The sequence below is a fragment of the Microtus pennsylvanicus genome, chromosome 21 (assembly GCF_037038515.1).
Source record: "Microtus pennsylvanicus isolate mMicPen1 chromosome 21, mMicPen1.hap1, whole genome shotgun sequence".
Lineage (NCBI taxonomy): Eukaryota > Metazoa > Chordata > Mammalia > Rodentia > Cricetidae > Microtus > Microtus pennsylvanicus.
In genome coordinates, this window is record NC_134599.1 from 6633985 (window position 1) to 6648740 (window position 14756).

The 14756-nt window shown below is 46.3% G+C and overlaps 1 protein-coding gene and 1 pseudogene across 1 annotated transcript; both read left to right on the forward strand.

Moving 5' to 3' along the window:
- The first annotated feature begins 5373 nt into the window (after positions 1–5373).
- On the forward strand, positions 5374–6181 carry LOC142839444 (nascent polypeptide-associated complex subunit alpha pseudogene; annotated as a pseudogene).
- A 3977-nt stretch (positions 6182–10158) lies between these two features.
- Il6 (interleukin 6) lies at positions 10159–14201 on the forward strand. The gene is made up of 5 exons (XM_075955513.1): positions 10159–10223; positions 10381–10568; positions 11719–11832; positions 12505–12654; positions 13907–14201. Exons 1-5 carry the CDS (start codon positions 10205–10207, stop codon positions 14072–14074), a joined length of 639 nt encoding a protein of 212 aa, XP_075811628.1. The 5' UTR covers positions 10159–10204; the 3' UTR covers positions 14075–14201.
- The last annotated feature ends 555 nt before the right edge of the window (positions 14202–14756 follow it).

Genomic DNA, 14756 nt, shown 5'->3' on the forward strand with positions numbered 1-14756 from the left:
AATCTCCATGTGAACGGATTTTGCTGTCAAAATATCCCTGCTTTCTCTTGGCCTGATGATGCAAAGGAAGGCGTCTAACAGCCTGTGAGGAGGGAGGGAAGTGAGAGGAGGGTTTGTGAGTAGCTCCTGCCAACTGTTGGGTTGTAAATAATTCCATCTGCTCTAATCCCAAGATGCCATCAGGAATCACTGAATGCAGAGTTGGGAAGTTGATGGGCATAGCTTTCTCTTGAGTCTAACTAAACCAGCCAACTCTAGTGGATGTCCACCGGAAGCCATCTGTTCTTAGGAGGACAAGATTGACACAGCCTCCAGCCCCCCAACCCCTGTCCTGACTCAAGTCCCTGGGATCTTTTTCCTGTTCACTCAGATGAACTACTTCCTTCACACAGCTCCCTGCTAGGTCTATCTTCCGTGGCTCTCTCTGCCTCCCAAGTGCTGGGATTAAAGGCGTGCACCACTACTGCCCGGCTAAAGTTACTACTTTTAACAAAAATATAGAATACCCAGTTGCATTTGAATTTCAGTGAACAAGAAAAACATGATCATGCAATATTTAAAATATATAAATATTAGAAATTTATTTGTGTGTATCTGAAATTCATATAAGCAAACATCTTTTATCAGGCAATGCTATGCCTGGCCCACCCAAACACTGCTCTTGGGTGAGTCATACACCTCCTAGAAGTTTACACATTCATCCATGAAGTGACATTAAATGATTCGGTTTCTTTCAGAGATAATCCAAGGGCATTTCAATCTGCAGAACAAGCTCTGCCTTGGGCACATTCTGGCTCCCCTGACATAGCTGGTGGTCTGCATCTGTCTGTGATATGAGTCCATCATTGTACCTGTGCAGACATTCCCGCCCTGTGGATGCTGAGGGCATGGCTTGCTGTGTTGAGGCAGATTAAGAAGCTTGAGCCTTCTCTCTGGCTCCCATCTGTGAGGTAGCAGGGACTTTTTATTTTCAACATAATACACCGTAGTCTTGCTGCTCACAGGAAAATCACCTAGTTCACGATTATAATACATCTGAATCTGTTAGGAATTGAGTGTCCCCATAATGTTGTTAAGTAATTTTCATTTTTTATGTCCTTTTACATTCCAATCACAGTTCTCCCTCCCATCCCAAGTAAGTAATTTTCAAACTTGGTCTCAACCAATAATATTGTGTTGGCTCCATTTAGTAAGGTTTGCTCTTAAAAGCAGAAACAATTTGCTATAAGCATACCACATTATACATTTGGGTTTTCGTGGTGGCACTGATTTTGTCTTTGAGTTTTAATTTTGTTTTATAAAATTCCTTAAAAACTCAGACAAGCAAAAGGGCATTCCTAGTAATCCACATTCAACAAATACTTGTTTGATCTAGCTGACAATCCTCATTCATTAAAGCAGCTTAGGAAGAACATACCGTTACAGCTAAAGGGTCAAAAGACAGGTTCTCTAGGCACTTTGCCCAGCCTATCAAAACTATCACAATTTGGCACTTATATTTGTGCTTTTAAAGGGGAAATGTTTGCTGAAATACCCAGTGTTCATCTATTTCAGCATCTGGGTCCTGAGAAGTTGCGGTGTCTCCTTCTCTGCATCAGCCCCTTCATCTGCCAGCTGCCGCTTTGTGACGGGTGTGCCCTCACCTCTGGCAGTGCGACTTCTCCTGCACTAGCAGAACTACTCTAATAGGTGACTTGGCGCACTAGGGAGACACAACCAGACCTTAAGTAGAAAAGAGAAATACCTCAACTGCAAGCTCCTTCTCTCAAACGCCTTATCCATTTGTCGTTTTGGAGCACAGACCCCATTAACAAGTTTCAAGATACTAGAAGTAATATGCTATAGGAGAAGAAGAAGGAAAAGGTCAGCCTTTGCCTGTGACATCCTACCACCACCGAGAGCAATGAACTAGTAATGGCCACCGTTGGCTGTGTTCCAGACTAGCTGAAAAGCAAGCATTGAGTCCAGCTATAAAGTGTGCATGATGCCAAACAACCAGCACAACTTAATAATTTAGACATGCCATTACTCCATGAACAGACAATAAGTTAACCCCTGGAAACCAGTGGTAATTTTCACTACATCTAATCACTACTAAGATAAGAATGTATTCTTTGTGTCTCATGAACAGTGAGTATCTATAAACTTCACTTGATGCCTCCCTCCTGGACTCCAACTAGAGAGTTACTCACTGATGTACATGCAGAGAAATATAAGAGAAAGAAAGAAAGAAAGAAAGAAAGAAAGAAAGAAAGAAAGAAAGAAAGAAAGAAGAAAAAAAGAAAGAAAGAAAAGGCAAGCCTAGTGGCACAAATTTGTAACCCCTGCTTTTCAGAAAACCTGAGGCAAGAGGATCAATATCAACAACTATCTGTACAATTACAGAAAAGGTGATATTCATTGCACTGGTGTTCTCTTGGATTGGTTTATTTTGCCTAAGGCCACCAAGATCCTGGCCGTGTAAAAATGGAAAACATCCTAATCAGCTGAAATGACTCTTCTCTGGGTGGGACCCAAATGATAGCATCAGGCTTCTCAACATTTGAGAATTATTTCTCAACTCTGAGGACGTCTCCAGCTACAGCCCTTGATGTTGTGAGCGTGGCTAGCAGAGAGCTGCAGAATCTCAGAGCACAGGCAGACTGCTGGAGCAGTGGAAGAATGTGGAGATGATGTTCTATGGAGGACTGAGGTGGGAAAATAAATACCCTGCCCTGACACCTTCCTGTTTGTCATCATCTCAATGTTCACATCTGCAAACAGATGTATCCCTAAAACATAAGAACCCAAGTGTTTGGTAATGTAGTAAAAAGACAAAACCAATTTGGGGGAACCTACATTCAGTGAAAAGATTTGCAACCTCATTCTGAATCCTGCATTCCCACTTATTCAGTAAGACTATTCAGATCCTCACGAGCCTGGCCAAAAGTGCAGATATATAATATCTGACAGAACGGTCCTGGGCCTGAGTCTCCTTCTGAGCACACCCTGCCCAAGGCTACACACCTGGGTCCCTTACCAGCTTCCCTCGACCTGTGATGGACAAGCTAATCATAGAGAAGTATACATAAGGTATATATACTGTTGTTACTAAGGAATGGGAGAATCTGATTCAACCAGCAGCTGTTGACCCCAAAAACAGCTGTTTTCTATTTCCAGGCATTGTGATCCCTTGTGAAGTTGACTAGAAAAAAAGCCAAACTCTCTCTCCTATCACTCACTGCCTCTCATCCATCTGACTTTTACCTACAGGGAAGTAATGTGGTCTCCTGGTCAAGGGATCTAGATAAGTCACCCCACAAGAACCCAGATATGCCCGGATGTGGAGAAGCCACAGATCTGGCAGATCAGTGACAGCAGACTATAGCCCAGTCTCCTTGGATACTTCAAATCACAAGATTACCCAGCAAAAAAGGGACAGCACTGTAGAGCTGTGACAACAGTAGGTCTGTGGGTCAAGGACTTTTTATCTGTCTGTCTGTCTATCTATCTTGTCTGTCTGTCTATCTATCTATATACTTATCCATCTATCTATCTATCTCTCCCTCCCTCTTACTCCCCCTTACACACACACACAACACACACACAAACACACACACACACACACACACACACACAGAGAGAGAGAGAGAGAGAGAGAGAGAGAGAGAGAGAGAGAGAGAACATATACACAGAGCAAGCAAGATACACAGAAAGAATTCAGTACTTTTAACATATTATTGTTTGACCTTGACCAGCTTACCGGGATCTGAATTCTTCTGCAACACTTTAAATCAATCCAGGTGGATTTGCTTCAGAGCAATGAGCCCAGTGTGTCTCAGAAGTGGAGAGTGCTTCACACACCCAAAGTATTTTGTGGAAACGTTTCCACTACGAAGATTAGAAAGATCTTTCCTCCCTCTGTGAACCCAGCTTGCAAGAATACAGAAGAGACTTTATTCTGAGGAACTAAGACATTCTCTTGTTAGCAACTGGCTCAAAAGGGCAGGGCAGGGAGGTGAAACACATCACAAGCAGGCCAAAAGAATCCCCTGAACCTGACACAGCATGTGATGCTTTCAGATGCGCTCTCAGTGCCTTAACTTGGAGGGAAGGAGTGGAGGGAAAGCTGATGCTTTGCATGCTTAGTTTCTGCCCATGACACTGAACTCAGAGAACTGAGATCTTTGGAGAAGCCAAGAGTGGTTTAAGTGACTTGCCAGAATAAATTAACTGGTTTCTCTAAACTGAAGTTGCCTAATTTCGAAGCACAAGCAGCAACCACTGAAAACCCACCCCACAGAGAGAAGCCAGCAGAGAAACTCTGCCTGGGGGATCTTCCTGCCTTGGGGAGAGTTCACGAGCACACAGGGATTTCTTATCACTGAACCGGTTTCAGAGAGGCTGGTTTATCAACATGTTGGGCTCAGAATACTTGTCCTAGTATATCTAGAGAAGAGACGCAGGTGCAGCAGGCACCTAGGCAGGGGAAGACTTCCTTATTATTCACAGAGCCACTCCTAAAATGCCTGGAATATCCCACTTTTCCAGGGATAAGGTATCTCCATGCATAGCAAAATAACAAGGGCAAAAGAGAGAGAGAGAGAGAGAGAGAGAGAGAGAGAGAGAGAGAGAGAGAGAGAGAGAAACAGCCTGGCAGAGGTGCATTTAGCTTGGCATTAGGAAATCTAAGGCCAGACCAAGAAGTTGTTAGGAGCTAGCTACACTAGGATTGGGGTATTGGAACTGAGGCTGTAAAGCCAGAACTGAGACTGAACTGGTTGGCAGCTGTCAACAGCTTAGGGTAGTTAGCCTGACTGCCCTTCAGAATCAGCCAGTGCCTTCCAAACAGACACAACATGTCTCCCTAATATTTTCTCTCCAAGTAACAGCAATACTCTTACCCAATACAATACATTTCCCAGAGCCTCTCCTCCAAAAGAAGCTGTTAAATTACCCCATTGTTTCACTTCGCAAACATCCTCTGCCTGATGCTAAATGAAACTACATTCTAAAAGCAACCACACTGCCTAGTACCAGTGACTTCTCTTTTCTCTTTAAGATGTTGCACTGACTGGGGGGCCACTGATAGTGACACTGGGATTTGTCTCTACTGTATGTACTGGCTTCTTGGGATCCTATTCCTATGGATGTAAACCTTGCTCAACCAAGATGTAGTAGGGAGGGCCTGGGACTTTACACAGGGCAGGGTGCATGGCCCTCTCTTAGGATTGGAGGGGGTGGGGGGAGAGCCTGTGGAGGGAGTGAGAATTAGGAAAAAAAGTTTAAATAAATAAAAATATATTCCCTTTAGTTAAATCACAGACCCACCCATCTCCAACCCTAGCCCAAGAGCACATTACTTGCCACAGTTTAAGAGTGTGGAGGGCTCTTTCCGCCGCCATCTTGGTTCCGCGTCCTCCGCACAAAATGCCTGGCAAAGCCACAGAAACCATCCCTGCCACAGAGCAGGAGTTGCCACAGCCCCAGGCTGAGACAGGGTCGGGAACAGAGTCTGACAGCGATGAATCAGTACCAGAGCTCGAGGAACAAGACTCCACACAGACAGCTACACAACAAGCCCAGCTGGCGGCAGCAGCTGAAATTGACGAAGAACCAGTCAGTAAAGCAAAGCAGAGCCGGAGTGAAAAGAAAGCACGGAAGGCTATGTCCAAGCTGGGTCTTCAGCAGGTTACAGGGGTTACTAGAGTCACTATCCAGAAATCTAAAAATATCCTCTTCGTCATCACCAAACCAGATGTCTACAAGAGCCTGGCTTCAGACACCTACATCGTATTTGGAGAAGCCAAGATTGAAGATGTGTCTCTGCAAGCACAGTTAGCAGCTGCTGAGAAGTTCAAAGTTCAAGGTGAAGCTGTTTCAAACATTCAAGCAAATACTCAGACTCCGACAGTACAAGAGGAGAGTGAGGAGGAAGAGGTTGATGAGACAGGTGTGGAAGTTAAGGACATAGAATTGGTCATGTCACAGGCGAATGTGTCCAGAGCAAAGGCAGTCGGAGCCCTGAAAAACAACAGTAATGATATTGTAAATGCTATTGTGGAATTAACAATGTAACTATTTGACGGAGAGGACACTCCCCATCCCCTCCCCCCTTTTTGGTGTTTCAAAGGTGGAACTGCAGCTTGGTTTGAAATTTGTACTGTTTCTATCACTAATAAAGTTATGGCTTCTTGTTGGATGAACTCAAAAAAAAAATAAAAAAAAGAGTGTGGAGGGTGCCAAGTGATGGTGGCTCACACCTTTAATCCCAGCACTGGGGAGGCAGAGGCAGGTAGATCTTGTGAGTTCAAGGCCAGCCTGGTCTACAGAGTGAGTTCCAGAACAAGCTCCAAAAAACACTTTTATGGGACTGGAAAAATGAGTTCTTCAAGTGGGAAACTCAATAAGACACAGAGGAAAGAATCTATGATGGTAGAAAGAGGGTTGAGAGTTACTGTACTAATGCTTTAGTTTAGGGAGAGCCCATTTCTCCCACAAGCAGATGACAGTCAAAGACATTGACACTAATAAAGATCCAAGCTGGTGTCATACGGAGGGACACGACAGAATCACCTTGCCTTCCAACCCTCACACCGTGTCTTTTGTCGACAGCCAAAAGCACAAGCACTGCAGTTGTTAGGAACATTTGTGCTTGAGATCCGTGCTCAGAAATGTGAAGGGCAAAGACAAGCATGCGCTGTGACTTCTGACATAAAAACACTTAGCAGAAGGCAAAACTGGATGACTGTCTAAACCAAGGGACCTTGTCTGAGCACAGCTTTGTCTAATGTGCATCGTGTGAGTTCAGTGCCCACTGAGGCCAAAAGAGGGCATCAGATCCTCTGGAACTAGAGTTACAGATGGTTCAGAGCCACCATGGAAATGCTGGAAATGGAACCCAAGTCCTCTTGAAAGGGCAGTAAATGCTCTTAAGTTCTGAGCCATCTCTCCAGCTCCCCATAACAGATCTTCAATAACACCGGCCATCGCATTTCTTCAGGGGAAATGTTTAGGAGGCTGACTCAGCCCGGGCACAGTAAGCTCGCTCTCCGGTCTCCGTAGTAAACTCACAGGCAAGGCCCAGGGGAACTGACAGTCATGCAGGAAGGGCTCCCGGAGGGAGATGTTCCAGCTCTTGAAAATTATAGACTCAGTGCTTACTCTCGCTCATTTAACTTCATAGCAGCTCTGTAAATGATGCTCTAGTATTACTCTCGTATTACAGAGTCAATAAACAAGAAGGCAGATCTTGGGGTAACTCAGACAGTGTCAAATAGCTAGCAAATGGCAGAGCTGGACTTCAAACACAGACTGTTATTCAAAAGCCTGTGGGCTCCATGCGCACCTCCATGAAAAGCTATGAAGACAGCATCCAGGCCATTAACATACATGTGTATCTACATGTGTATGCATGTATAAGTATATATTTTATACATAAATATGTATAATATATATGTATAAATATACAAGCTGAAAAAAAAACCTCTTGCAGACTAGGCTGACAAGAGTCCCACTAAAACTACCAGCGATTAGGCACTGCCTGTGGGATTCTTACTTCTTATTGTCTTGTTTGAACATTTTATCTCGGATGGGTGCTCATTTAAAAACACCTTTTTATTGAAAAGAGAAATCTTAATGTTTTTGTAACTATAACAGTCTCAAATTTATTGAGTCATTTAAAAAAATCCATGCTACAAAGGTCTAAGATAGCAGATGGCAGGGAGCTGGGGTGGCAGGGAGCTGGGGTGGAGGGGACCTGGGGTGGCAGGGAGCTGGGGTGGCAGGGAGCTGGGGTGGCAGGGATCTGGGGTGGCAGGGAGCTGGGGTGGAGGGGACCTGGGGTGGCGGGGAGATGGGATGGCAGGGAGCTGGGGTGCAGGGAGCTGGGGTGGCAGGGAGCTGGGGTGGCAGGGAGCTGGGGTGGAGGGGACCTGGGGTGGCGGGGAGATGGGATGGCAGGGAGCTGGGGTGCAGGGAGCTGGGGTGGCAGGGAGCTGGGGTGGCAGGGAGCTGGGGTGGCAGGGAGCTGGGGTGCAGGGAGCTGGGATGGCAGGGAGCTGGGGTGCAGGGAGCTGGGATGGCAGGGAGCTGGGATGGCAGGGAGATGGGATGGCAGGGAGCTGGGATGGCAGGGAGCTGGGGTGCAGGGAGCTGGGATGGCAGGGAGCTGGGGTGCAGGGAGCTGGGATGGCAGGGAGCTGGGGTGCAGGGAGCTGGGATGGCAGGGAGCTGGGGTGCAGGGAGCTGGGATGGCAGGGAGCTGGGATGGCAGGGAGCTGGGATGGCAGGGAGCTGGGATGGCAGAAAGATGGGGTGGCGGGGAGACGGGGTGGTGGGGAGATGGGGTGGCTGGGTGGCGGGGAGCTGGGGTGGCGAGGAGATGGGGTGGAGGGGACCTGGGGTGCAGGGAGCTGGGATGGCAGGGAGCTGGGGTGGCAGGGAGCTGGGATGGCAGGGAGCTGGGATGGCAGGGAGCTGGGATGGCAGAAAGATGGGGTGGCGGGGAAACGGGGTGGCGGGGAGACGGGGTGGCTGGGTGGCGGGGAGCTGGGGTGGCGGGGAGATGGGGTGGAGGGGACCTGGGGTGGCAGGGAGATGGGATGGCAGGGAGCTGGGGTGGCGGGGAGCTGGGGAAGTGGCTTCCTTCAGTGCAGGATGGCTGGTTCAGATGTCTTTAAGTCTCTAAAGCAATAAAAGTGAAACCAACCTGCCTTCTTCCCCTATTTTCATTTTCAAACTAAAAGCCCCTACTCCTTCCAGGACTGGTGCCTCAAACAGTAAAAGAACAGATGACCTCACTTCTTTCAACCAGCAGACCTAGCATTTTATGTATACAAACCGGAGAGTAAATCCACCGATCTTTAACTGTCTTTGCAAAGGTCACTGCTGTAAGAATCTTCAAGCAATCTTTGCAAAGGAGAGAAGCTGACTGCGATGCTGAGAGCGTATGCTGTGAGTGATCTGGGGTTCTTACAGAGAACCTACTTTCAGACTGGAGCCATCCTGAATGCTATCTAGGTATCTGGCGATGGGTGGCCAGAAGACCAGGGACCCTCCTGGAGAAGAAATCAACCAAAGGGAAGAAGGAGTCCGTTTAAGCTTAACCCTGTCTAGAAGACCTGGCATTGGAGGGTCACTCAGAGTGAGCCATGCCCCTTCGGATTCAATAAAGACATTCAGAAAAGGGGAGTTCAAACACAAGCCAGCTAAGATGCCATAGGTCCTTCCTTGATCTCTGTATCCTTCATGTATCCTGAACTAAGGAGACTTCAACAACTTGAGGACTGCGTCAGACCTTTGAGCCTCCTGGGGGTGACCTGGGACAGTAGGATTACACTATCACATGTTTGGGGTGTTCTGGGAGCAGTGGGGTCAGCACTAAGAGATAAGAGCAGCTCTGTTACACAGAGACTAACAGTCTTAGCAGGAAGATACCCAAGAGGCCGCCAGAGAGAAAGCAGAGGAGAGGCTGGATGTGAGGGGAAACTAGCAGTCCTTGGTGGCACACAGGAGATATCTCTCTATTTCACCCAGGCTCCACCTGGGACTCCTAAGAAACAACTGCACAAAATCTGGAGGTGAACAAACCATTTGGGAACATGAGGTCCTGACGAGATCCAGGACGCACAAGCACTGTGCGCCAGGCGTTATTACTGTCTGTATAAGCCAGGTTGGGGCAGGGGGGCTTTGCATGATCTGAAGAAACTCAGGTCAGAACATCTTAGGTTCTTACAAACATAAAGAAGTAAGACACTAAATGCTAGCCTCTTTCCTAGTAACTCGAGTGTGTGTGCTTAATCACATCAGTTCTTACTTCTTCTTCTCCTTATAAAACAGTGTGTTTGGTGTTTCTTTTTCTCAATTCATGCTAGAGTGCTGAGTCACTTTTTTTAGAAGAAAGTAAAGAATGATCAGGCTAAGAAGGGCTAGCCTCAAGGATGACTTAAGCACACGCAACCCCCCCCCCGCCCCCAAGTTGTGATTCTTTCGATGCTTACGACGTCATTGTGCAATCTTAATAAGGTTTCCAATCAGCCCCACCCACTCTGGCCCCGCCCCCACCCTCCAACAAAGATTTTTATCAAATGTGGGATTTTCCCATGAGTCTCAAAATTAGAGAGTCGACTCCCAATAAATATGAGACTGAGGATGTCTGTAGCTCATTCTGCTCTCGAGCCCACCAGGAACGAAAGACAACTCTATCTGCCCTCCAGGAACAGCTATGAAGTTCCTCTCCGCAAGTAAGTGAAGGCAATTCCTCGCCCTCTGGTGGAGCTATTGAGCGGTGTGAGAGAGAAGCGTGTGGCCGAGAGCGAGGGTTGCGGGCTGGCCAGCAGCCAGGAGCAGCCTCCCAGCTGTGCTATCTGCTCATTGCTGCTTTCCCTTCCCTCCACACAGGAGACTTCCATCCACTTGCCGTCCTGGGGCTGATGCTGGCGACGGCCACTGCCCTCCCTACCTCACAAGTCCGGAGAGGAGACTACACAGAGGACACCACCCCCAACAGACCAGTACACACCACCTCGCAACAACTCGGAGGCCTGATTAGTTACATCCTCAGGGAAGTCTTCGAAATGAGAAAAGAGGTGGGTAGGCTGTGTGAAAGTGATGAAGGCCCAGTGTGGGCGTTCATCCATTCTCTTTGCTCCTGAGTTGGGAATTCTCTGCCGGGTTCTAGGGCACTTAGAATTTGAGGTTAAAGATCACACTACACTGTGTTCACTATCTCTTCTCTTTGCTGCTCTCAGGGGTCCTTCCCTGTCTGGGAATACAGAATGTAGCTGCATCTCTAAATTTCACAGTGGGCCATTCTCAGCCGCACTTAGCAGTTGTTTCTTGGGTGGAGATTCCTTTTTCCTTACCAAAGAGTAAGGTCTCTGCCTTGAACTCTGGAAGACTCTTGGGAATGGATGAATCTTTAGCTTGTGCAGTCGCAGTGCTTTTTGGTTGAATGTAAACTGAGTGATGAGGACTCTCCAGGGCCGACCCAGCTAAGATGCAAATATAGAGCCCAACAAAGAGCTAACTAACAACTAGATTAGACTAAGCACAGCCGTGCATGCCTCTAATTTCGGCTTTCGAGAGACAGAGGCGGGAAGATCTCTGACTTAGAGATCAGCCTGATCTACATATCAAGTTCTAGGACAGCCAGGACTAGAATGAGAAACCTTGTCTCAAAAAACAAAAACAAACAAACAACATCTACCTAGATTAAAGTATCTTCCATTTTTAAATGCAAAGTATTTTGACTCTCCTTGACAGAAAGAAAAAAAGTCACAAGAGAGAAGAGCCCAGACTCTAGGTTTGGGTGTAGAACTAACTTCGTAATCTTGAGGACGTTCCCTACTATTTAGGACTCTTATCTGTAAAATTATGGAGTTACAGATGATAGCACAGGCCCTTCCAGATGGAATATTCTGTGGCTGAAATTTATTTGTCCCAATTATCATCAAAATTTCTGTCATTTACTAAGTTCCTACTAGGTGTCAGGCAGTTTATATCATTGAATTCTCTAAATAAATGGACAGGGGGACTTTAACAATTCTTTACTTAAAGACGGAGTAACAGACCTGAAGTTAGAAGACTGAGCCTAGGGGATTTCTTTCTATTGGGCTGCTTGGTCGGGCACCGAGAGGGGGTAGCTTCCTTTTTCTTAGCGTGTCTCCTGGCCGTGGGAGAGCATGGCCTGGCCCTCTAGTGGTGCTAGCTAAGCGAGCGCTCTGTACTCTTTTGCAGTTGTGTGATAACAGTCCTGATTGTATGGCCAATGACGATGCTTTGTCAGAAAACAATCTGGAGCTTCCAGCAATGCAAAGAAATGACAGATGCTTACAAACCGGATACAATCGGGTAAGCGTTTGTCACATTTCTTTTCAGCCCAAGTTCTCTTGCCTGTGGTGCCTGCATACACACAGCTCCAGTCAGGCAACAGAGATGGGGGAGTAGATAGAAAGAATATTATGTAAATATTATGAGGGAAGTAACTTAAACCTTTGATTGAAAAGCACTTTGCCATTGAGTAGGTAAAGTCCCCTTTGTTGGATTCTTCACGTCTGTTAAATGTTAGAAATCATAGCAAGTTTAGCTAGCTCATCTCAAGTACAGAGGTCCAGGGATCGTTCTCTGGCTGCCCCTAGAATGATCCAAGCCCATTCTCCCTAACTGAGAGCCTTCTCCACACCTCTCCTCCTCTAGCCAGTGAGATAACCTGCATGGATTTCTCATTATTCCTTAAAAGCAGGTCTCGGGCCAGCACAGACATGAGCAAGAGTACAGGAAGAGTAGTGAGGGCAGAGGCAGGGCAGGCCAGAAGGGGATCCCCACTGCCATACTCTTGATCCTGGGGAAAATATTAAGCGGTGCCTCTAGTTGTCCAGCTAGTTAAGAGAGGTCAGCTGATGCTGCCTGGTACCCGATTCTCTAGAGGGGCAAAGGGAAAAGATGCTGAGCAGCAGGAATCTCATTCTCGGACCGAGTCTGTCTCCTAGAGAGAACTAATTTTCCCTCCCATTCTACTCATAGGAACTTTGCCTATTGAAAATCACCTCTGGTCTTCTGGACTACCAGATCTACTTGGAGTTCGTGACGAACAATGTACAAGATAACAAGAAAGACAAAGCCAGAGTCATTCAGAGTGCTACCAAAACCCTAACTCAGATCCTCAAACAAGAGGTGAGTGCTTCCCATTCTCTCATGCAGTGTGGGGAAGGGATGGGGGGATGCACCCTGCCTCATCTCAGAGCTGTAGCAGCTTCCACAGACAGCCTCGGAAGGCGGAGGGTCTGAGCAACCGTTCCTATTGTAGAACCTTGTTCTGATTCACTTTGGGGTTTTTTGGGGGGGGGTCTCTTTTGCAAAGAAAATAACTACTTTAAACGATAATAAACAGATTTTACCTAGCTGCTTAAGAGATAAGAAAAATATAACAGACAAAAGGAAGCATACCCAGCCCTATGCAGACAGCCATTATAAAAAAAAAATCACAGGGCACAAACACGAGTCTATTATCAATCCCTGTGAGTGACAGCCTTGCTACCGGAGACCTAGCGCAGAGAAGTAGCCAAAGGCTGAAAAGGCAGGGAAGGAGATGATCAAGGGCTTCTGGCTGCCACTAGCTATTAAATGGTAGATTTAATAGAGGATTGATGGCTCAGAGTGTGGATGAGCCAAGTCAGATGCAAGAAGGGCCCGGAATGCAGCCCTGATGCTAAGGCTGCTTCTGCCTCTTGTAGTTGCCTTAAACCCGAGCTTTTCCTAGTTGGCTGTGCACAGGAGTCATGTGGAGTCTTGTTCCAGCAGAGTCTGACTTAGAAGGTCCGCGGGGGAGACTGGGATTCCCTCTGTAGACAGTTGCCTGCTCTTGCAATTCCGCTATACTTCAGGCTCACAAGTGGTGGGACAAGCCTTCCCGTTAGTCATCCCCATGCCAGTGGGTCCATGGAGAGGGGTTTCCAGCCTCCTTCATGCTACCACACCAAGAGACTCACAACAGAATCTGAATGGGAAGTGAGAGGGAAGCACTTGCTTTAGAACCCACTGAACCACCTTTACCGATGGGCTCCTCTTCGTTCAGTAGCAATACTGTGTATGTCAGCACTGTTTTGGATAACAGACAAATAGGGTGGTGGTGTTGGCCTCTGCGTGCTTACTCTCTAGTGGCAGACAGAACAGTAAAGGGGAAGTTAGGATTCTGTTGCCACTGAAAAGCTAATCATTACCTTGAGGAAAAAAAGAGAATGGAATTGCTATGCATAGGTCCCTCTCGGGGGAATCTGGAACAAAAGCACCTCCCCTAGCTTGGGTGAGTCAGGGCAGATGGACCCAATTAGTCTCATTCAGTCTAAAGTTGAACATCTCAGAGCACCCCACAACAAAAGACGTGTGCAATATTTAACCAGTCTTTCTCCTCTCCTCCTCCGACTAGGTAAAGGATCTAAGTAGAACAGTCACGCCTAGCCCAACTGCCAAGGCCCTCCTACTGGAGAAGCTGGAGTCGCAGAAGGAGTGGCCAAGGACCAAGACCGTCCAGCTTATCCTGAAAGCACTTGAAGAGTTCATAAAGAACATCATGAGGGTTACTCGACAAAACTAGTGTGCTGCGCCTAAGCACGCTATCTGTGGACGGCCCTCACTGTGATCGGCAAACATACCTGTCGCCGGCCGGGTATCTGCCTTATGTTGTTCTCTGCGAAGAACTGACAGTATGAATGTTGGGACACTATTTTAATATTTTCTTAATTTATTGATAATTTAAATATGTAAACTGTAAGTTAATTTATAATTAATATTTATAATTTTTATGAGTGTCACTTGAAATATTATATGTAATAGTTTTGAAATTATAATATAAAAATCTATTTGATCTGAGTATTCTGTTACATAGCCAGATTATTTTTTTGGAATACATAAGTTTACCTCAATAAATTGCTAATTTATACATTTTTTAAAGAAATCTTTGTGTTGTGTTTTTATGACGTTTAGACTGTCTTCAAACAAAGAAATCACATTATATCTTTAAAAATCAGGGCTTGAAGAATACAACTCAGCTGATAAAGGACTTGCCAAGCATGAGCAAGTCCCTAAGCTGGATCTGAACATCAAAAAAAAAAAAGAAAAAGAAAAAATCAATAATAAGCAATTATATGATTGTAAAATTAAATAAAAAGTGAAAATAGCTGCAGGGGCAATTGAGAGGAAAAATTCTTTACTAAAGGAATAAGATTGGTACATGGAATATGCCAAAAGTATCAAGTTTTAGGGCTATTGAACAGCAC

Bases quoted from the DNA above. Each gene is read 5' to 3' on its own strand.
- Il6 (XM_075955513.1), top strand. The intron at 10,569-11,718 runs GTGGGTAGGCTG...ACTCTTTTGCAG, and splicing joins TCTTCGAAATGAGAAAAGAG to TTGTGTGATAACAGTCCTGA. The intron at 12,655-13,906 runs GTGAGTGCTTCC...TCCTCCGACTAG, and splicing joins CTCAGATCCTCAAACAAGAG to GTAAAGGATCTAAGTAGAAC.